A 26,014-nucleotide genomic window follows, 5' to 3' on the forward strand; every position below is an offset into this window, starting at 1 on the left:
CATCTTGTTGTACTGTCCCCTGCTATGATTTGATGGCAGAATTGGCACCACCCGCTGTTCATCTAGAAGTACTAACTCACAATGTTTTCCAGTTTTCTGACATTTCAGTAAAATTTGGAAAACTAGCTTGTGCCAGTCTTCCACCTGACTGCAATAAGAATGGTAAAATAGCGAAAAGTGAGCCAACATGTACTGTCGTAGTGGCAAAGTAACACAGACTACTCTCCACTGTTAGTTTTTATTAAAATAGAATTGTTCATAGCCACAAAATCACATAGACACTCACCAAACATTTTTGATTTCACACTTCACCTTTGCGTACACATAAGACAACGCGCTGTGGGTGTGGAAGCTCAGGCGACAGTGAACACAGGGAGATTAGAAAATAAAGGCATTTTAAAAAGTCCCTAGATTCTTAATGTGGCAGTGTCAACACTGAAGTACAGTACAAAGTTTGACCCACTGAAAGAAAAATAGAAAGGACAGTTGAAACATTCAAATAATGCATCTTTTCTTTACGTCGACACGGTTGCAGATGAGATCTTAAGTACCACACAGCTGACATTAATTTTGTTTTCAAGGCAACTTTAGACTATTAATAAAACACAAGTGCAAGTTTGCAGTTAGATATTTCGGTATCATACTCTTTTTTTCTTCTTTTTTTTTTACTGATCTATAGGGCTGGATGATAAACCACAGAAGGAGAAATTCAACATTTTGGGGAAAAAACTAATTCCTTGCTTCATAGACTGGATATAAAAGATGGATGTAGCGACTGTGATGTCATCCACAGATTTGTGAATTGCCGCTGTGAAGCCTTCACTTTGAACCTGGACTGTTGCCATCTTGGTCTTTTAAATCTTATAATGAGCAAGAAGGGACTGTCTGAGAACTCAGTGACACTAAACACAACACTGCATGGTAATATAGCAGTAATCTGTCAATCACGAGGCAGCCCCGTCCTAAAACATACCATTTATCATCTATTTTACTCTAAATGGGACCATAGTTTCCAAAATTAATTCTATGCTGTATTTAAAAAGTCTTGAAACTAACGATTGAGACCATAAACACATTAGGTGTTTACTGAGGTAACAAATCAAGAGAGAACTTTTTTTTTCTTATAGACTTTGATACAAGCAAACCTGTTATTATTTCCAGAGGAGTCGCCCCCTGCTGGCTGTTATAGAGAATGCAGCTGTAAGGCACTTCCTCATTGGCTTCACTCTTCAGACCCAGAGGCTAACTCCATCGTTTATAAGCAGTCTATGGTTTGCTTTCTTGCCAAAAGTTAAGATGATTTAGATTAGGTGAAAAGTCAGTCTTCCTTTTGTCAAAGTTTGAAAAATTCTGCCTATGAGAACCTCTTAGTTCTACAGATCATTCCATTACATCTGTTTCATTTAAATCTGAGCACCAACAGACACCAGAAAGGACGCCACTAAAGGAAGGCGCCAAAGAGGGGGCCAATCAGAATTACTGGATTTGCTGCCCAAATTTGTTGTCGCAAACCAAAATTTAGCAAAACTTAACGCAATCTTTATCATGTTTCTCATTCATTGGCTCACCCGTTGGCACACCAATGGCAGCAGAGCAAATATGAAATGGTAGCCAGCCATCGGGAGCAACTTGGGGTTCAGCCAACAGCCGGCCCTGTGATTAGTGGACAACCCACTCAAGAACCTGAACCACATGACATTCTGCTGTGAAAGGCCATATTCCAGGACTGCCTGTTTAGTTACCTGCATTTTTAGAAAAGTCACTGGGTTTTAATTGGAAATCAAATGTATAAACATATTTCAAAAAACCTTGGCTTATCCATTTCAACGACCATCACTATGTATTTGTTAGCAGCTTATATGCAGACACATACATTACCATTTAGAAGTTGGGGTTCACCCAGGAAATTTCATGTGTGAAAACTCACATTTTTATTCATGTGCTAACAATTGCACAAGGGTTTTCTAATCATCAAGTAGCCGATTAACTAACATAATGTAACATTACAATACAGGAGTGATGGTTGCTGGAAATGTTCCTCTGTATCCCTGTGTAGATATTCCATTAAAAATCAGCTGTTTCCAGCTAGAATAGTCATTTTCCACATTAACAATGTCTAGACTGTACTGATTCATTTAATATTATCTTCACTGACAAAAATTGCTTTTATTTCAAAAATAAGGACATTTCTAAGTGACCCCAAACTTTTTAACAGTAGGGTAAATTTCAAAGAAACTCTCTTGGTCACATGTTAACTGTATTTTAACAGAAACCGATGACCTCTAACATATAACCAGCTGATAACCCAGAGGTCCATAGATCACTGCTGAACTAGGACAAACATCCGAAGTGAGCAAACACAATCATGTCAATAAATGTAATGTATTTTCTGAGAAAGCTTATTACATTCATTGTTATCTATGTAAATGTGCAAACTGAGAGCAACACAGACTTTAAAGTTTTATCATTCAGCCCAGAACACTTATGTGCTGGTGCAACACAACCTTAGCTGTGGTCTAATTGTCACAGTATCACAGTAAACACACAGATCTTATATAGTAAGCTCGAGTGAAACACACTGTGATTCAAGTACAGGTCTATAGGTCATTTACATTCTAAGTGTGTAACAGTGTCACAATATAAGCTTTTAGCGAAGCACATACTGAAGTACCTCACAGAAATATTCAGTCAATTCCAAGACAGGCTGTTCCCAGAAAAATCCCCAGTGTTTGAGGTTTTCTTGAAAAATCAGCACAACTAGTAACAGTAAGCAGTAAAAATGTTCCATGTGATTCAATGAGTCCATTTACACACGTTTGTGTTTCAGTCTTATTTTGACATATAGTGTAAATTTTGAAGCAGAAACCAAAGACCTAACAAGAAATGTAACTGTAGTATCATGGCAATAATATAGAGCCTGATAACATATGTTTGGTTGTCAGGCTGCTTTAATGTGAATTTAAATGAATTAAGAATGTTGTGTGTTCACACAGGATGCAAGGCCAATTTTAGACTGCATGCAAATTCCCCCTTGGGTGATGTAAATGCATCCGCGTGGGTTGAAAATGTCTCAGCTCAAGAAAATTATTTCAGAGCATCCTGGCCTTTTAAGAATTTGCTTAATAAATGCACAGACATGAGGAAAAAGAAGAGAGAAAGGAAGGAACATAACCAAGAAGATAAGGGTGACTTCTGAATTCAGCCAGAGGTTGACCTGAACAAAAATCTTGTATTTGTGCAAATGATGCAAGGCTTTCTGTCTGAACACACCTTTCAGCCTAATGTGTGCATGTATATGCACTCACGGCTTAATGATGAGGTTATGTGGTTCTGAAAACTTCACACTGAACAGTAAGGCTTTGTCAACACGCCATTAAAGGGACTGCCAGGATCGTGTAGTGAGCGGATACCCAAGACCCTCTGCAGCATGTAGTGCTGGAAAAAAACAAACACTTCTACAAGTTTCTTGCATCAGTTTACTGCTGTCTGTTTTTTTTTGTTGTTGTTTACATTAAGCGGCAGTACAAAATTGACAATAAATAAAATATTTCAAAATAAATTTAGAATTTTTTGAGATTGCTATACAAGTACAGAGAGCTGGAGACATTTTCTGGTTTGACAGTGTTTTGGAACACAGGTGGTCAAGTGTTTGGGAAATTAGCTATTTTGTAATGTGATGTAGAAAAACAATCTCCTCGCTTACACTTATTATTGTAATGTTAGCAAGTGTCAACATTTACACCCATCCGTCACCCTGATGGATGGTTGTAAATGTGTGGGTGTCTTTCCACCAGGTTTGACACTGCATTTGCCTAATCTGTGTGCAATAAAAAGCAATACATCATTTGCACATTGGATCTTCTGGGCTCGGAACAAATCGCTCGTCTCCCACCTGTGCCTGGTTGGTATTCTGGTGAGTTGCAGTGGAGAAAGAGGAGCAAGGATGTGTGTGCAGAGAACTGTTGTTGTTGCTTCATGAATTTGGTTGTATATGCATAAAACCGTGTCCAAATCTTAAAAGAAATGATTGACATTTTGGGAAATATGGGTATTCACATTCACTTCAGAAACATTTTGCTAGTCACATGGCAACTGGCATATAACTGGCTGTAATAATTAATTAGTAGCTTCAAATTCAGTGTACAAATACAAATATCCTTGATATTCTCATGTACACTACCATTCAAAAGTTTGGGGTCACCCAAGCAATTTCATGTTTTCCATGAAAACTCACTTTTTTTCATGTGCTAAGATAAATGCACAAGGGTTTTCTAATCATCAAGTAGCCTTTCAACACTATTAGCTAAGACAATATAGCATTAGAATACAGGAGTGATGGTTGCTGGAAATGTTCCTCTGTACCCCTATGGAGATATTCCATTAAAAATCATCCATTTCCAGCTAGAATAGTCATTTACCACATTAACAATGTCTAGACAGTATTTCTGAATAATTTAATGCTATCTTGTCTGAAAAAAAACTGCTTTTCTTTCAAAAATAAGGACATTTTTAAGTGACCCCAAACTTTTGAACGGTAGAGTAACTCTGGGCAAAATACATTGAATTTCCCAAAACATAACATAGTTCCTTAAAAAAAAAAATTCTTTCAGCTCATTTTGATTTTATTCCAGTCACGATAAACTCTTCATTCTAGCTATGCGTACGATAAGGTGTCACATACAAACTAGGGATTGTGAACACAAACACATTTAAATATATAAAGAACTTCCCTTCCTCACTCTTTGTGGTTCTGTTTGGCCTTAACTTCATTTTGCTAAAGCATAAGTCGATGATTCTCCAATGAACCCTTCTTAAACTCTAACCACACCTGCTGAAAGTCTTCCTCATCTTCCGTCTGTCTTACTATTGCAAAAAAAAGAAAAAATTTGAAGAATGCAGCATGAAAATGGAGGCTATTGGTTCAATAAAATACATCCTACGAAAAAATAATGGAGATCAGATGTTTTACACGAGGTGACAAAAAATTCCTCTGCACTTAATCTGATGTGCATTAAAACTGCATCTGTATCATTCAGTCTAAACAAGTAATGATGATTCCGCACTCATATATTGAACCGACATCCATGAAAATTCCAGTTAGAGTACGATATGTCAGCCTCTGTAATGTCCAGCATATATGCATAGTACAGCCCATCCAAACGTGGGTGTTTTTGTTCTATCCACTTCAAATAAACGTCCACAAACAGCCCAACTGTTCACAGTAAAGGACATTTGAAAAAAACTGAAAATTCTACTGGACTCCACAGTCGATATGCTGCTATGTTGTCTTGCTGTTACGATAAACTGCTACATATTCCTCTGATGTGCTGAAACGAAGGGCCACACAAGTTAAATTTAGTTACTGCAGGAGAACATATAATGTGGAATGATTTTAAACTAAGTTCAAAATGCTGTAAGAGATGTTCTGAAGGACAGATGTAAAAGTCTTTTGCTCTCAAAAAAAAAATTAGTTTGGTTGTGAAGTTGAACATGAATGAGCTCAGGAGGAAAAACCTTTACCCTGATGGATGGGTGTAAATGTGTGGGTGTCTCTCCGCCAGGTTCAAATTTGTGACAAAGACGGATTCCTTGGTATGAACTGGCCCAGTGATAAAGATCAGAAAATGCTTTATTGTCCAATCAAAAGCATTTCTGTAAATGCAACAAATCGGTGCACTAAGACAGTGGTTGATTAACGGTTCGAGGCTTTGTGGGGAAAAAGTTTATAGACCCAAGCTGTGAACCAATGAGACGCAGCGGAAACAGAGAGCCAGGAAGCCGGTGCCCAGCAGGTCTCCGAGGGCAGTCAGGTAGGGGATGGAGAAATTGTCGGGGTCCAGACTCCGTCTCCACATCAAACGGACAATAAGATCAGCAACATAAAGGAGGATCGCCACCTGGAGAGAAACACAAAGGTTTTGTCATTCTAACTTTGTTACACTGCACAGAAGAGATTTTGGACAGTTTTCTCCACTTCTAGCCATTGTTATGCTGCTTCCATAGAGATGCAGGACTTTATATTGCAGTGAACAATGAGCCCACAGTGAACAAAAATGTGAGAGGAGCAACAACAGTCTTAAGCTTTTACAAACGTAACAGCGGACTTGATGTTATGTTTAGGAGGTCAGAAAGACTGTGGCAGGAGTGCAGTGTACTTTTGGTTCTGTGCTGGGACAAATCTCATTGAGCTGCTGAAACACCAACACCTGGCACCGGTCACTTCACAGATAGGTGACTGGTGGTAGCAGCCATTTTTATCAGACTGTAAAAAGTCTTATAATGTACCTTCTGACTGATTTTCACAGTTTGTGTCAGTCTGTTGTTGCCAAATGAGGGCCAGTGAGTTCATGAGAGATCATTCAGTGTAACTACCATCGAGAGGAAAATCTAAATCTTTTCCTCTGTTTCTGGTTGTGAAAGTGGAACATGGAAACGTCAGTTTACCTGTAGCAGAGCAGCACATAGGTAGCAGATGGTAAAGGCTATACTGATGGGAGCCTCGTCTCCCTGCAGCAGAGAGATGGCGTAGAGGAAGACCAGGTGACCCGGTATAACCAGGATCAGCAGCACTCGTGCAGACTTGGAGTTCACTCCTTGGAGACGCAGACAAGACTGGATGGATTCATTCAGTTTGGTACAGAGGAAGGCTGCTTTATTCAGCAGCATGTTGTATTTGGGTGTTTCTGCTCCTCTTTGTGTTAGAATTTAAAAATGCACACTGCTCTTTCACCACCAGTGTTTAGACTCTCAGAGAAGGATTGGTATCATATAAAGCTGTTATCACAAACTCACTAACACAGAGAACCAAGACATTAACATAGTTGGTACTAAGTCCAAAACAATGAGCTGAAAGATGCTAAAAACCTCTATCAATAGTAGAGTAGACAGTTATCATTTACTGTGGCTTAGTCAGCATAAGGGAACATTAACACATTGTGCAGTAGGACAGATAAATACGACAATTTTCATTTTGATAAATCTGTAGACTATCTTACAGATTAGTTGATTAATCTAAACAATTAACTTTCCTCCAGCAAAAAAGCAAAATGACCATTTAATAAAGTTAATTTATTTCGACAAACTGTATGACTATGTATGATATAGAACAGTGGGGAATGTAAATAAAGGTTTACACATTACTCAAGTGAAAAACTACAATGTTAATCTGATGAAAACAAAAGTAAACAGAGGTCTTATTATTTAAGTCAAATGTGTAAATTACTGTAACACTGACATAGCTGATAGTTGCTAAAACAACTCCCTTTCTCCCTATTGTTTAATCTTTGTCTGACTTGAGAACAGAGAGCAGGAGAGCTATCCAAACTGAAGGCACACCACCTTGTTGTTCTGATCATGTAAAGTATTCCCACATTTTGGAAGCTTTGGGTCTTTGGAAACTTTTACACTGAACTGAATCAGACTTTGCAGCTGCTGCTACTGTAGACTAAACTAAACTGTAGTACTGTCTGCAGCTGACCAATGACTGGAGCCAAAAACGACTGATGTCATGATGTAACAATTACTTAGTGATACTGAAGCAAAAACATCACCGACATCATTGATTATGTCAACTAATTGTGGCAGCTCTGTTATTAAGACAACACGTGTTATAAATACACAATACAGCAGGAACAGATGCATTTTTCTTAGATGACTCGGTGTAAACCAGAAAGCAACATTTCAACAACTCACTGTTGATTTTACAAATGCTACTGGGAAATCCAAAGGGAAGCACCATGGTTAAATATAAATAGAATGAAGGTATATAGATGACACAACGTGCACCCAACATGGCGGTGTTACCTGAGGAGAGGAAGGTGATGCAGGGGTTGGGCCAGTGCTGCCTCATCTTGTAGGGCAGCACCCCAGGGATGCTCCAAAAGTGCAGGTAGGTAGAAATCCTGCTAGCCTGAATGGCCACCAAGTTACCACCCACTCCTACATATGAGAGGAAAGGACAGAGGACAGACCGAATGAGTAGGTGACTACAGTGGCACAGTTCACAGCAAGCACAATGCCCCAGCACATGGCAGACAAAGCTGGTACTGATTTTGCATCATCATAATCAGCTGAAACACAGAGTTCTTTCCCAGAAGGGATAGTAAACGCAGCTTTAACATTAGCAATCACTTAACCTCTTTCATCATTGCCTGAACACAAATTAAGCCTAGTAAAAAGACATTCTTGGTTCAGCTTTGATCCAGGCTGAGTCTATAGACAGCAGAGTCCATTCTAATAAGTGGCACAGATTAAAAAATAGAAGAGATGCGGGCACAAACAGAATCTCCACCAATACCTCGGAAAGTATCGAGAGCAGCAACACACATGTTGGAAAGAAACTCCTTCTGCTGTCAGGAGGTTCTGACAGTGAAATGCGACTCTGGCTGTGCAAAAATCATTATGTGTCAAAGTCTGGCAGATAGCTTGAATCTGTGTCAAGATGCCTGAGCTGTCTGATAACTTATTTTCACATTTTAAAAATGTGCCCCAGATGGGTTAAACAGAGAAATGAGATAAGATTCTATCATTTCATTCTGGTGTGAGTTGAGATCATTTTATTCGCTTCTTCAAAACAGCACTTCTGTTAAATGCAAAACAACTTTTCCAGATCTCTCAGGGTTTCAAAACCTATTTTCATTACAGCGCTGACAAGGGTATTTGTGCCTAATTTCACTGACATCAAACACCTTTCCACGTATTTACCCCACCAAAAAAGGGCACAGATGTTCTTTTGTGAGATGGAAAAGACTTTGGGGGAACATTGAGTTAAACATATTACTGGTTTTATATGCAAGCCAGTGAGGAAAAATTGGGAAATTCAAACCAGATTGGCAAATTTATAATTTAGTAGAGAGAGGTGCAATGCGAGAGAAAGAGAGGGAGGATTGAGAAACAGCAGGAAGACGAATAAGAACCAAATGAGAAACAGTGACAGTGACGGTCGATAGTTATTGAAGGTCCTGTCAGCTGTGCCAGGACTCTGGATGTGTAACATTAGTGGTTTGTATTGACTCCTCTCCTATACTCAGTGGATCAGTGCACCACCTCACAGCCAAACCACTTAATCTGAAGGCTGCTTCTATTTCGTGCCTCCATTTCTCTGTGTCTTGGTGCATTTTTTATCATTCACAAACATCAATATGGGATGAAAATCAGTCCTCGATGTGTACAAAGTAACTAGAGACAATCAGATGCAGTTTTATTCTCTGATTTCTACAGCTGGTTGGGACTTGGTCATGGAGAAATGAGCTGCATTTACAAAATCAGCCCACACTGTAAAATGCTATTTTATCTCCTCTTTGTTCTTCCCTCTTCTCATGATTATTGGTAATGCTCCATTTATTCCTTCTTTCAGGCCTTGCAGTGAATAACTAACAGAGTGAGAGAAGCTCTCTTCTCATAGTTAAGGTTCATCATTTCATGCATCTATATCGTCCCTCAAACAGGGTGCCATGCGTTACCACCACAGGATAGTAGTTTAATCTGCACAACTGTGACGGCTCAAATAAAGTTGAAGACATTTATTAAATTGTTTGCTAATCCCACATAGATGATGTTGCAATTCTTCACCGCTTGAAAGTTTGTTTTACTTTTGAAACAACAGGTGAGGCAGCTTCAATTGCTTACATGAAGCCAGGTAGGTAATTAAGCTAATGCTTGTTTTAGAACAAGAATCCTCATAAAGGCATCTACGATAATGGATGGAACACGTGAGCTAATCAAAAAGTTCAAAGACCCCCGCTGCACAGGGACAACATGCAAACCCCACACAGAAGAGTCCCAGGCCTGTACACCTTGAATTTTCCCTGTAATAATTACCTGATAGAGAAATACTGATTGTTCAGAAAAAAATCTACATCGGGACTTTTGCCGACAATCTAAAAATGTTGGATTGATCCTGAGATTAACTACTTTTTTCCCAATTATTTAAATGTAGAAACTAAATGTATCTACATCTGCTCAGCTGTTTACTGTGCAGAAAAGTGTTGTGGTTAATAAGAATAATTAGGATCAGAATGACACATCAGAAGGTTTAAGACATTGCTGAAGTTACAGCTCTTGTGCCACCTCCATAAACAGCACATAGCCTTTCCCTATGTGTGGAGACAGTATGGATCCTGCTGCTGTGTGATACAACAGCTGCTGACCTTTGATTGTTCAGCACAAGAGTCTGAAAGCAAGTTTGAAGAGCTGTGAGTTCATAATGCTGTGATACCCAAGGAGGCAGAGCAGACCTCTAACGGGGTGCGATTTGGATATCAGTAGGTTTAGATCAGCTGCTGTTGGGTTCTGGCCCAATAGTATGCAATATTGATGTTAGTTCTACATTTGTGTAAGCCATGTAAAACTTTACCGTGAAACTGTAAAAATAGACTTCACAGCAGATGTCTGACATCTTGGTCTTGGTGCATTTGACGGTGGTGATTCCCAAAATGTTCCAGTGGGTTTAAGGCTTCATTTACAAGATATGTTGGCAGCTCTGCATGTTTTAGCCCATTAACTCTAAACTATGTATATTTTAAAATCATATGTGATACTTGGCTCTAATATTAGAGTTAGGTTTCCTGCCTTCCAGACAACCGCTGGTTTCAGTTCATTTCACAATGGCAACTATAATCATCTTGAAAGAAAATGAAATTACTCAAGAAAGATCACCATGTGTGATGGACTCATTTTCAGCCAGGACTGTTTTTCACATTGCCTTTGTTGGTATGGCTGGGCGCCACAATACTTTTATGGCGCTGATTCAAATGTGCCTGTAGCACTGAAGATCCATTTGGCAATGAATGAATGACCTCCTAGTCCGTCTTATTCTTGACCTGATTTAAATATTGCTGTCAATTTTAGATGGCATTTCATTCTGGCAAATTTTTGTGCAACTGCTTAAAAAAGATTTTAATATTTAGGAAATGCGGCTTTAGTCTTTCAGTCAAAAAAGGATTTTGTAGAAAAACTGTATCAATATCCAGCTAGCTGGTTCACACTCCCAGGAATCACAGGACAATTAAAACAAAAACAAAACTAAACTAAGACAATGAGGAAGAGGTGCTTTATGCTTTGAAACATTAGTTGCTGCACCTTGTTGAAGCTTTTGCTATTACTATGTGCTCCAAATCTAATCTTCCCAGATGCTGCCTCAGCTATCTTGGTTGTTGAAGCATCATTTTGAGCTGATGCACTGAGACTCATTTACCTTCAACTTTCAACTCTGATGATGGTGAAAGAGTCTCTGTTAAGGGTGCTGGAAGTAGGAAGCTGCATGTCACTGTAGTACACACAGTATTATACTTGCCAGTATCACCTGCAGATTCATCTGCTGTGCACCGGTTTGTTCCCATGTCTGAGAGGTTATTTCAGTTTGACGTTTGACCATATTCACTGGAAGCATACAAATGAGGAGTGAAATCAAATAGAAGACGAGACTTGGGAACAGGACGTGCTGAAAAACCACGTACTTTGGAAAATGGTGGTTAGTGATGTGTTGGTCCTGCAGATACAGATAAGCTTAATAACAAGTCTCACAGTTGTGTTTGGCTTGGGTCAAAAAGTGACAAAGCAGTGTTCTGACTTAGCTATAAATTACTTACAGAAATGTTCTGTGCAATAGGCGCTCTCACTTAAACACACATATGCAGGTACTAGAAGCTACAGGTCCTCTTATGCGCTGGCTGTCAACAATCAGCACTACTGAACTGTAAAGCAGCGTACATCAATCACATATCTCTGCACTATAATAGGCTATAATGTAGAGGCGACAAGGAGCAACATGCTTTCACAGAAAAGGATCATAGAAACACAGTGCAGCCTGAAGTGCTTCTATCATATAATCTTATAATGGGCTAAGACATTATGATGATATATTCTGTGACTACTGAGTAGTGTCTGTGCTGCTCAAAACACACCAGACTAAATCACCTCCAGAACAAAATGTTTTCTCAGAGAAATGGCAGATAAAGTTTCAGACATCTGAAGGAACCTGGAAGTGAAGCAGGCCTCCTGCATCCTGCAAAGTGGGTTGCATTTGAGGTCGGGTTTGATTGACGCATATTTTTGCCGACTGGCTCTCCAAACAGGTTGATGAGTAAAAAACGCTGACTTATAAATCACTGCTGCTGGTGATCCTCACTGCTTCACCGATGACGAGTGGGACCTGCTGGTGCCAGACCAGGAAAATATCCATGTGTCCATGGATTAGAGTAATCCCAGCTGTGGACCTACAACTAATGAATCTGCAGCTTTGATAAACATTACTGTCCTGGAGATGGTGTTATGCCACCTCCAAGGGAAAACTGGACCAAATGCTGATCTCTCCTCATTTCCTCTTGTATATAGTCTTCTACATAGTATTTAAAAAATAAAAAAATTAAAAATCATCTGTATATAATGTTCTCTGCAATTTTAGCACTGTGTTTTTTTTCTTTCTTTTATTTATTCTTGCACTGCCTTTATACTTTTGTACCTTTTCTTTTGGAGCTGCTGTAACAGTGAACTTTCCCCACTGTGGGATCAATAAAGTTTATCCTTATCCTTTTCCTTTTCCTTTTCCTTATCCTTATCCATATGGTCAGTAGCACTGTTACAACAAAAAATTTTTAAGTACTTGGTATCTATTTTACTACAACCTCTGCATGCACACACTTTTTGATGCCCCCCATCATCTGAAATTAATTTGGAACTTTTGATCTTCGTCATCAGCCAATGGTCAGCTCACACTGGTTCCTCAACAGCTGAGGTAGCTGAGGCAGGATCATGAATTCACTGATGTACTAAGGTGTGTGCAGTAATGTTCAGGTATGGCATCGTTTAGCTTTAAAGACTGATCAGCTTACCATTAATGACAGGTGTAAAGACAGCCATCCCCTCAAAGTTGGGATCACTCACTGTCTTGTCCAGTATAAGGCCTCCAAAACTGGAAAGAACAATCAGAAAGAGAATCAGAACAACAATTCTTAATGTACAACCTTTGTTTAATCAGGTTATCTCTTTGAGTTTAAGATCTCATTTGCAAGAGAGATGTGAGTATAGCAGAGACGAAGACAAACAAAAGACGAAGACAAACACATAGACTACCATTCAAAAGTTTGAGGTCACTTAGAAATGTCCTTATTTTTGAAAGAAAAGCAGTTTTTTTTCAATAAAGACAGCAATACGTGAATCAGAAATACAGTCTAGACATTGTTAATGTGGTAAATAACTATTCTAGCTGGAAATGGCTGATTTTTATTTGAATATCTCCATAGGGGTACAGAGGAACATTTCCAGCAACCATCACTCCTGTGTTCTAATGCTACATTGTGTTAGCTAATGGTGTTGAAAGGCTAACTGGTGATTATAAAACCCTTGTGCAATTGTGTTAGCACACGAATTAAAGTGTGAGTTTTCATGGAAAACATGAAATTGCCTGTATGACCCCAAACTTTTGAATGGTGGTGTACATAAGTGCACAGCATAAAAGAAAGTAAATACATCATCACAGACATTGCTAAATACACTACATGTAAAGTCATACCAGACAATAAACAGCGGGCGTCAGATAGGAGAACATTAACTTTAAAGGGAAAAATAACCAAATTTGATATTACTACATATTGCTCGGTGGATGATGTTTACAACTCCAAACCTTAAAGAGCTCAGGTATGCACCATTAAAGTGTCTTATCGCTCATTGAAAGTGCTGTGTCTAGACAAAAATTCTGCTTATGTTAGGTGTGACTCACCCAAATACATTGTTTCCTTGAGGTTTGATGTGTGTAGAACAAATTTCCTTCCTTAGAAAACATTACAAAGCTACAGCTAAACTGTTTTATATCTTAGCATATTATCACCATCTGCACATCAGTCCAATAGCGTGACACCAGTTGCAGGATTGTGGACTGTGTCACACATGTACGTACGTCTACATGTTGCATGACTCAAACAAAAAAAGGAACTCCATATAAATTGACTGCCTCATAGCACTATCGTGAACAATTGTACTTACTGTACTAATTGGCTGCAGCAGGTTTTGGGGTTCAGAGGGTTAAAGAAAATAATAAAAAGGGTTTGAGTATTTACCTGCTAATGGACATGGCCACTATAACAGGCTGCCACCCTGAGCGGAGAACCTCTCTGATCTGAGGGCTTTGTCGGGCCACCACCACCCAGAGTGGGATCAGAGCTATGAAGACGAGGCACACCAGGGGGGACAGGTACCATATATCTGTGGGAGAGAAGCAGAGTGATGAAAAAAATTAACTGTCATCCACATGTATCTTGTTTATGTTGATGGTTATAAACAAGAAATAAATACAAATGAAAAGCAGCTATACTTTCAGGGAAGTCATTAATTACAAGCAGCACTAGCACCGGTAATTAGCAGGGAGCCACACAGTGATGCACAAGGGATGGACATAGTAACAGAAATACCTGACAGATGCTGCATGTTGTATTTACAGCTGAAATATTGTAATATATTGCATTGGCTTGTATGTTGTTATTCATCGAATACTCATATTTTATCCACTATGTGAACACTATAGACTTGAAAATGGAGGTCAGCTTATAAAAAGGTGGTAAATACATTTTTTGTGCTACAAGCGTATTTATTGTCTACATGCAAAATGAACATGAGCAGCCAGCCTCTCTCTCGTGTTAGGACACTTTGATACCGAATGAAACTAAAGGCGCGGGGCTCACATGCACTCACACTTCCAGGCACAACCCCAAGAACAGATAAAATGCCACAGGGTAAAAACATAAAGCAGCTAGAGTAAAAAAGTTAAACACAGACAGACATGTTTATAAAACTGACATACACATGCATCAGACGAGCAGTATTGAAAAATGAATTTGACTTTTGGTGCCATCTTGTGGAACAAACTAAAAATTGTAGGTTCTATAGAAGTCATAAAGTTCCTTCTTGTTTAACCAGTGTTTTATTATCGTTTTATTTCATTAATAACCTGGAGAACCGGAAGAACCAGGAGTTACACAGATATCATGAAATGAACCATCTCTGTGGTATTATGAGCTGAAAAAGACATATTCTAGGGACATGTGAGACTTAGTTAAGAGACTTAACTTGATTGATTACTTTCTTGTAAAGGGGCACAATACGGGACATATAAATAAAATAAAATATGTTTCAGATATGAGATGTCTTAATGAGGCATCACTCTAGCTACTCATGTCCACAACTCACCAGTGTAACACCCATCATAAATTAGACCTTCATCTGTGTTAACTCCACCTCCAGACTTTCCTCACCTATATATTCATACAGTGTGGTGCTAACCCCTGCCAGCAGGGACAGGGTGATCAAATCCCCCAGACTGGCAGCAATGGGGGTGGCCACGTTGTCAGGGTTGATCCCCACCTTCCTGGAGCCAATGATCACTCCAATCATCACCAGGCCTACATGGAGAGAAGAATGAAGGAGGATAGATACAGCAAATGTGAAAGGAAGTCCTCACTTTCAACCAAGGTGAATGAAAAGGACAAATGAGCAAATTCAGCATCCTCTGTGAAAAAGCTTTTTTTAGGGTTATGAAACAACATAATGCTGATGGAAGCTTTCAGCTAGAATGTACTGTTTTTGTACATCTATAAAGACAATCTTCACAGCATCAACCAGCAATGCAGGAATGGTATGCTGAAAAAGAAAAAAAAAAAGACATTTGGAACTACACAAAAAAAATGAGTAAAAATGTATTATGAATCAAAAATCTGATTTACTGGAAAGTGGTGTCTCCCCTGCTGAGACTTAGTATAAAATACAGTACAGAAGTTTGTGATGTTAATACAGTATTTCACAATTGCTGGGGTTCAGTTTTTACTGCAGAAATTCTATTCAATTCTTACCATTCAACACAAAACTCTCCCCTTACATACACAGTCCAAACGCACTAAATCACATGCTGAGTCCTCAGGATACAGAACACTTCTTTTACTTCAGTTATCATTAAGTCCAGTGTTTAGTACCAGTCTCTAAATCAGTGCAACATGTGTTAGCAATCACTTCTCTTTATTCAAACATTTCCCTGGTGAGCAGCACTGCAACATGTGGCTGCAGGGATTAATAATGTTTTTTTCTGATTCTGGGACATTACTACAAATGGCTGCAGCACTACTGTTTACAGTTCAAATAAAACAAGAACAGTAATGGCAACTTTAAAAAGCAGATAAGAAACATGTTTATTGTACTATTGTCAGAATGTTTCTATCATCTGTTACGGTAGGATATGGTTTAAAGTTCTGTGCTTTGTTGAATCAGAGCCCTCCTCAGATTATTGAAAAAAAACAAACTTAAAACTCTCTGTGTATTAAATTATATATCTGGAGGCTTTTGGTACCGTTTACTGTTTATATAGACTTTTGCCTGATGAAGGCCTTGGTACCCAAACATCATAAATAAAGTGAGTGCGATTGATCCTCAGTGTGCTTCCACAGTCAAAGTCTCTTTTTAATTGACACCCATGCCAATAAGACTGTCTGGTGAACTCTGCAACATGTGGTAACTAAAACATTGTTCTGAAGTTTGAACCAAAGTGACCATAAAATAATGTAAGAGCTCTGTGGCTGTATTCAGCTTCCCATTCAAATCAATAACAGCTTTCTTACCTAAGGACAGAGCAGCTACAAAGGCAGTGGTGATGCTGCTGGCACAGAGGACGGCTGCCTGATCCAGTTCTACACCTCCTCTAGAAATTGCCCCTAAACAAATGGCTGCAACTGCTGCGAGGAAACCCACCACTGTGGCCTGAACCTGCAGAGAGTAAACAGAGACATAGCACTCAACTACAATATACAAATGAATGTAACATACAGCAGAGCGATATTAATGTAGGGATGCAGGGAGCAATTAGTTTTATGAAGCATATTGTTTGGCAGTTTTCACCTAAAAATTACTTTAAGAATAAAGGTTTATTGCCAGTTAATCTTCTGACACCTGAGTAATAAACTAATCAATGAACCAATTAAAATTGTTGTTAGCTGTATGTGTAATGTATGAATCGTTGTCTAAAGTGAAGAGTTGGTCATAGTCTGTATTTGCATTAATAGTAAACAGGTTATATAGACTACATTGAAAATACGAGTCCCAACGCTTCAAGTCTATGCAGTTATGACTGATAAGTTTGGATTCCATTCACTATTCTAATATTTTATATCTGGGTTTTGTTTTTTGATTGGGATCTTCCTGGACATAGATAATACCAGTCTGTCACAAATCTGTGAAGAGATGTTCTGCCATTCTTCACGCAGTTCTTTTCAGCTGATGTTTACTGGAAGGGCTTTAAAAATATTCCAAAGTGCTCTTTTGGAACTTGACAAGATTATAGTTTCAGTTTTTTCTTCTCTGTGCACTGATGTTGAATCTTGTTAGCTAATTCCTCTGCTACCAAACTTTTTGAAACTATGAGTCATCTTTCAGTTCATTATTGTGATACACTATCCAGCATTCATGGTTCTCTTAAGCTCTTTTACACTCATACATCTCCATATCAGCTCACCATACCTGCACTTACTATGTGAAAGTACATCATACATAAAATTTGTTACCTGTATAAGTGCTAGATTGCTGCACACCATGGTCCACTGTTTATCAGGGTCGTCCATTTGTCCCGTGTTGGCCTAAAAACATGGATATTAATTGTGTTGGGAGGTAAAAGCATTTTCAATTGTTTAAAACATATAGGTTTGATAAAGTCAAGTATTTGTCAATCACATGCTGGTAAGTTATATTTTAGCTCATTGTATAAAAAAAAAAAAAAAAAAAAAAAGTCATCCCAAAACAAACAATAGGTGTGACTTAGGAGAATAACGGGCAGAGTAAATGATGAACTAGGTCGTTTTAAAGATCCATTAGTCAAACGAAAACAAATTTTTTAACAACCTGGGGTTTGGTTGTACTTGAAATTATAGCTCACAAACAATAATAGGGTATCGGTGCATATGGGGTAACCACCAGTCAGTACAAGGCAAAAGTATAGACAGAAAGCCAGGAACATATTTGCATTTAGGAGGGATGTGGTAATATAATAGTGTAGGTGCCTTTTATTTGTCCAGAGCAGCGAAGGTACAAACACACACAGGGTGTCCTTTTTCACCATTAACAACACTCCTGTAGACTGAAATTATGAAATTGCTGAGTTCAAAGAAAAATATTTGCAATATGATTTAGTCCTGTATTACTTTTATCCCCCTTGTACTCATACTAGTTTCAGTGAAATTTTTGATACACAATGTACAATAAATAAATACACTGTAACATATGGGCTTTCATTAAAACGGTAAGCAGTTTGTCCAACTGTTTGTTTACATTAGTTTCCCTTTTGGGCACGACTGAAGTAGATTTTAACAAGAAAAGCACTCAGAGAGTGCAGTACTCTGCCAAGGCTGAATCACTGTTGTATCATTTCCGACAGCTGTAATTTTTAATAAAAAATTACCTTGACCTGAGCACAGGCGTGTGTTATGTATGTGTACGTCATGTACGGATACCGAATCTCGTGACCTAAATATGTAGCTTGCGGCAGGAACTGATGGGACTTGGAAACACCTTAACAATGTAATAAATTGTTCCTTGTATCATTTCTGATGGATAAATCCCAGTGGATTTGTAGTAGGATTGCAATCATGTGATCGTTGGCAGGCAGCTGATGCAGTGTTCACTTGTCATAGTTACAGTGACGCCATGCTGCTATCTCGCAATGATACAGGAATCCTTAACAAATCCGTGCATCCAGACTATATCCCAAGTCCTTGTGTCATTTCTGACCTTCCCTGAAAATTTCATCCAAATCAGTTATTCTGTCTCTCAGTAATGTTGTGCACTGACAGACAGATTCACAGAACGACAAAAGTACGCTGATCGTCATATAACTCTACTGCGTTCTTTTTTTTGGGAGTAACAATACAAATGGTAAGTAAAGCATTATCACAGGACCTTTAAGAAGGACAGCCAAAACTGTAAAAATGAATCTCTGGCAGGTGGCAAAACACTACAAAAAATTGCTAACTGTAAATGCAAGCACAAAAACAAGATCTCAATGTCATTCAGAATAATTTAAAATGTTGCATAACCAATGGTCATTCATCATCCTACTTTATGAAACAGTCAAAAAGGACTCTTTTTGGGCAAACAGATGATTTAACCTATCTGGTAGATCTATGTACAGCCAAAACTGGGCCAAAAAACCCAAACATGCATTACACATATATAACACAGTTAAATTACGCAGCTTGGTAAATGTGTTATTTTCTAAGAGGTAGCTGTGACAAATGTTAAACAACAAATATGATAGAGCAGAATATGATAAAGCAGAAGGATCACAAAAAATGTAAAATACAAAGGTTTTATTTGGTTATACAAAAAATAATTGTAACCCTTAGTCCACTTACAGCAGTAGAGAGGCGAGCAGCCAGCGTCATCTCAAGGTTTCCTTTGAGTCCAACCAGAGCAGGGACCAGGATAAAAATCTCTGTGATGACCTTAAACACCTCCCAGTGCTGGAACACACACATACACAGAAAATAAAATTTTAAACAGACAGAGAGGAAATTAAGACTGTCATTTTTCTATTCTAAAAAAAAGAAATAATAAAAAAAATGGCATCTTCACCTCCACAGATGTACCCCATGAACCTGGTCCCTCACTGATGCAGTTGAATAAGACCATCACCTATTCTAGACTGACCCAGTAGCCTACTTTCCCTGTTTCCACATCTCTGAGCCTCGTCTGATGCCACGCCATACCGCACAGGTTCAGCGGGTTTAGAAGACACACTGTTCACAGTCTGTCCTGTGTTTTCTAACTACAGCTTCAACTGGCAAGACCAAGACAGTTTAGATCTTTAAATAGATGCACATATAAAAGGATAACGCAGCTGACAAGAGCAAAGTGACGTGAAGCAGTGACAGGCGTGGAGGGTAGTACAGAGAGGAGGGACTTAAATAGGAAATGGGATGATGAAAAGAGGAAAAAGGAAAGGAAAAAAGATCAGTAAAGATGTTCTGTTTTATAGCAAGGACAGGAAAGAGGAAGGAAAGACAACAGCATGTACAGGAACTAGACTTGATGCATCATTTATGGCAGGCATGTAAAAACAGTTGCTCCTTTGCCCGGAAAGCCTATGTGGAATGTAGAAACCATTGTACTTTATAGCAAATGTTCCCTACAAAATAGAATTCTTTGCTGCAAATATAGCTGTCTTTCCAGTGAAGTATGGAATAGTGTACAGTCAGCTAGGTATGGCTTTCTGACTAGCCTGCTCAGCTGAGTTTATGATTGCCAAGTTAAGGAATACATACAAAAGAAGGTATTGAATATCTTGTTTTTAACTTGAGCTTCGTATGTCAATCGTATGCAGGCACAGACAGGGCCAAAGTGAAACTGGAACTTCTGTGCTGTGTTCTGACATTGGTAGTAGTACATATTGCTAATAATAGAAACTATTAAAATTCCAGTCTTGGAATATGAGTGTGGGGATCACTCCATTAATGTGGATTAGGGCTGGTAATCTCTGTCTGTTCATTGCTTTGCTTGACAACCGTTCATCTGATTGGCTTCAGACATAAATTCTGAGTTGCATGCAGATGTGTGCAGACTCAGGGAGATGACAAAATTTATGTCACGCAGATCCTCCTAGACTGTTGCTTACTTGCAGACATGGACAGAATAACGCTGGCCTTAGGCTCTCTTAATGACCGCAACGCTGCACTTCCTGGGGTTCCTAGCAGTACACCCACCAAGTATGATGTAGCGCGAATGAACAATCGTCAAGAGAACCGAAGAACAGACAGAAACACAGACAGAAATTCCTTAGCCTTTAGCCAGTTATCTATTGTGGATTTGTGCTTTAGCTCCACCCACTGATGTTTAATATAACCAGTCAGATTATTTTTGCCTCATGAACTGTTGTATGCAGTAGTAAATAGTTAAGGGTGGCCAAACAAGCCCATGATAGAGGACACAAGGATGAATGTAAGAGCAGTAAATGGTGGCAGTAGAGGTGTATGTTTGGAGTATTCATATATGCGGGCATCTATTTATACACACTCCTCTCTGGTTCTGGACTGCTAGGTCCGGCTGATGGCTGTCATACAGGAAGGCTATCTCGGGACGTGGCCCACTTCTGCTCTATAATGCTGCTGCTGCTTAAGTGTCAGTGTGATGGATTTAAAGCCAACACAACTAAAAACAATTCTATTCAAGACTTCTCAGGACATAAAACAAAGTTTAGCATATTTCTGCTGACATCACCTCACTGCCATTACGGTAATCTTCACGACAGACATCACAATTACCTTATTATTGTCACACAAGCATTTAATATTTTATGCTCATACTACTATAAGAAACATTTATATTTCTGGCCACATTTCTCTGTAACGTAGAATCTATTTGTTTTCTTCTGTATTATCCCAAGGCATTAACATCTTTACACACCTCACTCTCTGCCTTCCTTCCTTTCTTTCTCTTTCATCTCTAAACCACTTATTAAATTACCTGTCTACATTCATCCCAAGGTTCTCCGCTCTCTACTGCATCTAAATCTGATTTAGAAATCTCAGAAAGGTGGATGTTACCCAAGGCTCCATCTACTAATCAGTAAACAGCACTGCTTAGAACATTTCCATACATCCATCAGTCCACTGGAACATCCATCTAGCCACCCATTCATCCATCTTATGGTTATCTGTCAGTCTTTTAGGAATTCCATCTTCCCATCCTCTCTGCGATAAATATTACCAAATCCTACAAATTACCTGTCAAACATTTTTTCTAGTTTCAACAAATAAAATGTGTTTGACTGTGGTCAGCCTAAGTGATGAGAAAGGTAAACGAGTCTGACTGGCAAATATCCAATATTTAATAACAGGCCAATGTCAGTTTGACCCTAATTTCTGCTGGTGAATAAAAAATTATGTCAGCTGAGACCATTCTCACAGCAGCAGGTAAAGCCAATCTCTGCCTCTCATTCTACTGTCCACCCATTATTCATACGTCAGTACATACAGCATGTGCACCATTCGTTAATGCCACAACAAGTGGTTTATGCAACGTAAGTCCATTCAGCCACACACTAACCCAAACCATTCATCAGGCTGGGTATCGAATCTCAATGCTTCTTAATGTTCTGATATTGTAAGAATGAAAATCTGTCTCGGATAAAAAATTAGCATAGCGTGCTTGCTAAGATTTACTTTCACTATTCAAATCCAAATTTATCTAATTTAATAAATATTTCACCTTATGGTTCATGGCTCATGCTTCAGCTCAATCGAATTTACATCTACACTGGCTGTTATGCTCAGCACCAATAACCTGTGTCAGTGCAGGGCATAGTAATCCTAACTAGCTGTGAGTAGCAAAGGTTAACAGGTGAGTCTTTTTTATACAATAGACTGAAGCAAGTCCAACTAATGTTGGCCTTAGTATCACCCACAATCACAACATTCTGCCAAACTAAAGCAAGAAGCGCTTCAGTTTCCTAACATTAAACATACCAAAGCCAACTGTCAATTTGCTATAAACACAATATCTCCATAATCTTAACATACTTAAGTTGCAATGCACAAAAATTGTGGTTACAATTGTAAAAACACTCACATTGCAGGTAAAAACAAGCATAAAATGTTATCTGGGATTTTGTAATATCAGCAGTATCAGTGTTTTTGTCAGATGATAGACATTTGTAGGATTTGTACCTGTTAAAGTTATAACGAAGAGTATTAGTTATAGTTTTGGTATTAGTGCTGAGTCTCAGCAATAATATTGACACTAGTAACCATACATGACATGTTGTACTGAAGTCATTTATCAATCAAACTCAAAAATAAAATCATACTTGTATAAGGTCCATAACGATTCCAGCAGAAACCATTCCGAGTCCTGAGACCAGGTATGGCACTATAACCTGTGCAGCGATGAGCCAAGAGCTCTCTGGCAGGAAACCATGTTCTGATCGAGTCAGCTTCCATGTCACGCCACGTAACTTCTTGCCTTGGTAGCGCAGTTCCAGCTCCAGACGAGTCACCACCATCTTGAACAAGGGGTTACTTTAAGAACTTAGTTCAATGTATAGTTATCCCATGGTGACTGTGAATTCAATCCAAATACAAACAAAAAATCAGCTTCTGATATGTCCAAATAAGCCTGGCTTGTGTTTCACCAGAAGTAACCAGGGTGAGGACTGAAGAAGAAACCAATCAATGCTGTTGTCCTTGATTTAAACAAGCAAAGGTCAAATGTTTCAAGCAGTCACGAAGGCCACTCTTCAAGAGAGACTGGATTTATGAAGACATTGCTGTTCCACTCTCGACGGGTTACAAAAATATGACAGCCATTACTTGAATCATTCTTGGCAATACACAAGTAAAACAATCAGCTTTTTACAATTATCAAAGAAAACTGAAAACATAAGTAATCACCTGCTTCAGATGCTCAGAAGTGGAAATCTAGTCAAGCAAGTAAGATACTTGTGATTTTTCCATGTCTTTAAATAAAATACTTTTTCTTCAAAGCAAAAATCAAAGTTGAAGGCTTTAACTCTAACTTGAGGGCAATGGAGCGAGGCATCTTTGGCTCAGTAGTGAGTCAGCAGTGGTGAGATATTTGTCAGCACCACTGGGGAACACAATCATTAACACCATTTCTGATTCATAGGTCACAACGTTCTACAAGCACAGATGCTCTGCATCTGCAGTCAAAGTATTAATTTTAAGAAAATGTCAGTTTACATTAAGATTTTTGATAAAGAATTGCTAAGATGACTAACATCCATATACAGGTTTAAGAGAATGAATTTGGACCAACAGAGAGTTCGGACTTTAAGGAGTCCTGATTAAGTCCACTTGCCCAAGAGACCTCCAGAATCCATGTAATTTAGTTCTAAGTCCTTTTAGTTGAGTTTAATGTTTGTTTAATGTAATCCATTTGATCCAGTCTGAAATCCGCTTGACCTCCAAAGTAAAGGCTCAGCTGTATCCTACAAATGATAGCAGTTCTTACTGTCACGGCTCAGTGAGTGATGGGAGCCAAATGATGGAAAACAGTCCAAAAGGTCTTGAGAGTCAGGAACAGCAGGAAGCCCTTATGTCTGTACAAGTCCAGCCCATTATCTCTTTTGGCAAGCTCACAATGAGGGTTCAAAGAGAAAACAAAAAGAGCTCCTTGATGTTAATAAGAGATCCACTGACAAGATGCAGCAGCCGGCTTCTAGCAGGCTCAAGTGTTCCTCTCCTCCTGTCAGCATCAGCGTAGTCCTGCTCCCTCCACTCAGCTCTGCTGTGACGTAGCACAGAAAGAGGCAGGGTTGTCTGCGCTGTGCAAACTCATGAGGGAAACGACCGGCTTACTGCCTCGCACTCTCCCTCTCGCTTTTTTTTGCTGCGTGTCTGCCACTCATCCTCCCTCTTTCTTGCCATGTGACATCCCACTTTCTACGTCGGACGGTCTCGGTGCGTTTCTCCCTCTCTCGTCTCTCTTCTTCTATTCTTGCTCTCTGTATCGTGACTCATTCTTTCTCTCCATCCATTCCTTCCATCTCTACCTCCGGTTCACATGCTATACCCGCACTGCAATCCTGTAATGCATCTCCTTCTGTACCATCACATGTAAGACTAAGCAACACTGCACAACACAGAACTGTTTCAAAAAAGCCCAGATAAACTATAATAGAAAGTACTTTTCAGGTCACAATAATTTATAAATTACTTTTCTCTTCATCCTTTTCTCTTGCAACACTATTACTTCCTCTATTTAATGGCACAGATGGTTACTTTCTATGTAAACATCCATTTCATTTTGGCATCGTAATTGATTTTTGCTTCGTACATTCACTCATCCAGCAAAGAACAAGTGAACTGACATTTACTTTCGCAGAATAACCAGGTGAACTATAAAAGGTACTGCAGCAACTTAATATTGCATTGTCAAAAAGAATAGGGATGAGTGAAATGAGAATTGTCCAAATTAAAGTAGCAGTGGCCAAAATATACTGACATCATTTTCCACTGGGGATGCCGGTTCAGTTCGGAATGAAATTTCCGAAGTTCAGTATTTCCTGTAAGTAAAACAGTTTATTCATGTTGACATACTGGCCTTCATGAAACAAAAATTCAACATGGCTTGCTCCACTTAAGAAGCTTTGACAGTGCTATTTCAAGTTTACAGGATGGCTGTGTCCTTAGTGTTGACATAAAGAGAGAAAAATGGCATTACTTTGGCAGCATTCATAAAAATTTTAATTAACCTTTTATAGTCAGCTGTGCAGTTTCAGCTTAGGAAATACACAATGGCTGTGTGGCTCAGAATGGGATCTAATCAATTCTTCCATCCATCCATTCATTATCTATACCTCACTTTATCTTCTGTAGGGTTAAGGGGAGCCTAGGGTCTATCCCAGGGATTCAGGGTGAAGGCAGGGTTCACCTGGAGAGGTCACTAGTCTATCACAGGACTACACAGAGAGACAGACAACTAAGCACGCTCACATTCACACCTATGGGCAATTTAGAATCACCAACTAACCTCAGCATGTCATGTCTTTGTGGGAGGAAGCCAGAGAACCCGGTGAGAACCCATCCAGGCACAGAGAGAACAAGCACAGGCTAAGATTTGACTCCAGAAACTTCTAGCTGTGAGGCGGCAGGGAAAAGCACTGCATCACTGTGCCACCCCTCACCAGCTCTTCTAACTTTTAATTCAAGTCAAATCATGTCACAATAACTTTGTAGTTTGCATTTACACTAATCACAGCTCATGCTTTAAATTATTCTCCCTCATACAATGTGTATGTGTTTTTTGAGTCACCACAACAACAACATAACAGCAACAAGGATGGATTACAATCAAGCATGACAGTTGACTAGGGAAAAGGACAGTTGAAAAGGCACACAACTTCATCATGTCATCACCATGGATGCAACATTGGACCACAGACACCATGTCTTTGACTTTTTCTGTTGTCTACACACCTGTGGCAGGTTGGCCACCAATCGTAAAGTAAATGGTTTGACCCACCCTACCCTCT

General features: G+C 39.0%; 1 protein-coding gene across 4 annotated transcripts in view; it reads right to left on the reverse strand.

Annotated features, from left to right (window-relative positions):
- Positions 1–224: 224 nt before the first annotated feature.
- Positions 225–26,014, reverse strand: part of LOC111570577 (solute carrier family 41 member 1-like) — a 31,568-nt gene continuing 5,778 nt past the window's right edge. For 2 of the 4 annotated variants that reach the window (XM_023273424.3, XM_055012938.1), the window contains exons 3-11: positions 19,380–19,487; positions 17,538–17,609; positions 16,599–16,743; positions 15,246–15,392; positions 14,055–14,199; positions 12,831–12,910; positions 7,804–7,938; positions 6,445–6,593; positions 225–5,897 (exon numbers count right to left, since the gene is read on the reverse strand). In XM_023273424.3, coding sequence (XP_023129192.1) covers positions 5,724–5,897; positions 6,445–6,593; positions 7,804–7,938; positions 12,831–12,910; positions 14,055–14,199; positions 15,246–15,392; positions 16,599–16,743; positions 17,538–17,609; positions 19,380–19,487 — 1,155 coding nt within the window. In that variant the 3' untranslated portion in view covers positions 225–5,723. Of the gene's footprint in view, positions 5,898–6,444; positions 6,594–7,803; positions 7,939–12,830; positions 12,911–14,054; positions 14,200–15,245; positions 15,393–16,598; positions 16,744–17,537; positions 17,610–19,379; positions 19,488–19,599; positions 19,765–22,828; positions 23,082–26,014 lie in introns of those variants that run through there. The other 2 variants (XM_055012939.1, XM_035949600.2) reach the window with 2 other exon arrangements.

The sequence above is a fragment of the Amphiprion ocellaris genome, chromosome 8 (assembly GCF_022539595.1).
Source record: "Amphiprion ocellaris isolate individual 3 ecotype Okinawa chromosome 8, ASM2253959v1, whole genome shotgun sequence".
Taxonomy (NCBI): domain Eukaryota; kingdom Metazoa; phylum Chordata; class Actinopteri; family Pomacentridae; genus Amphiprion; species Amphiprion ocellaris.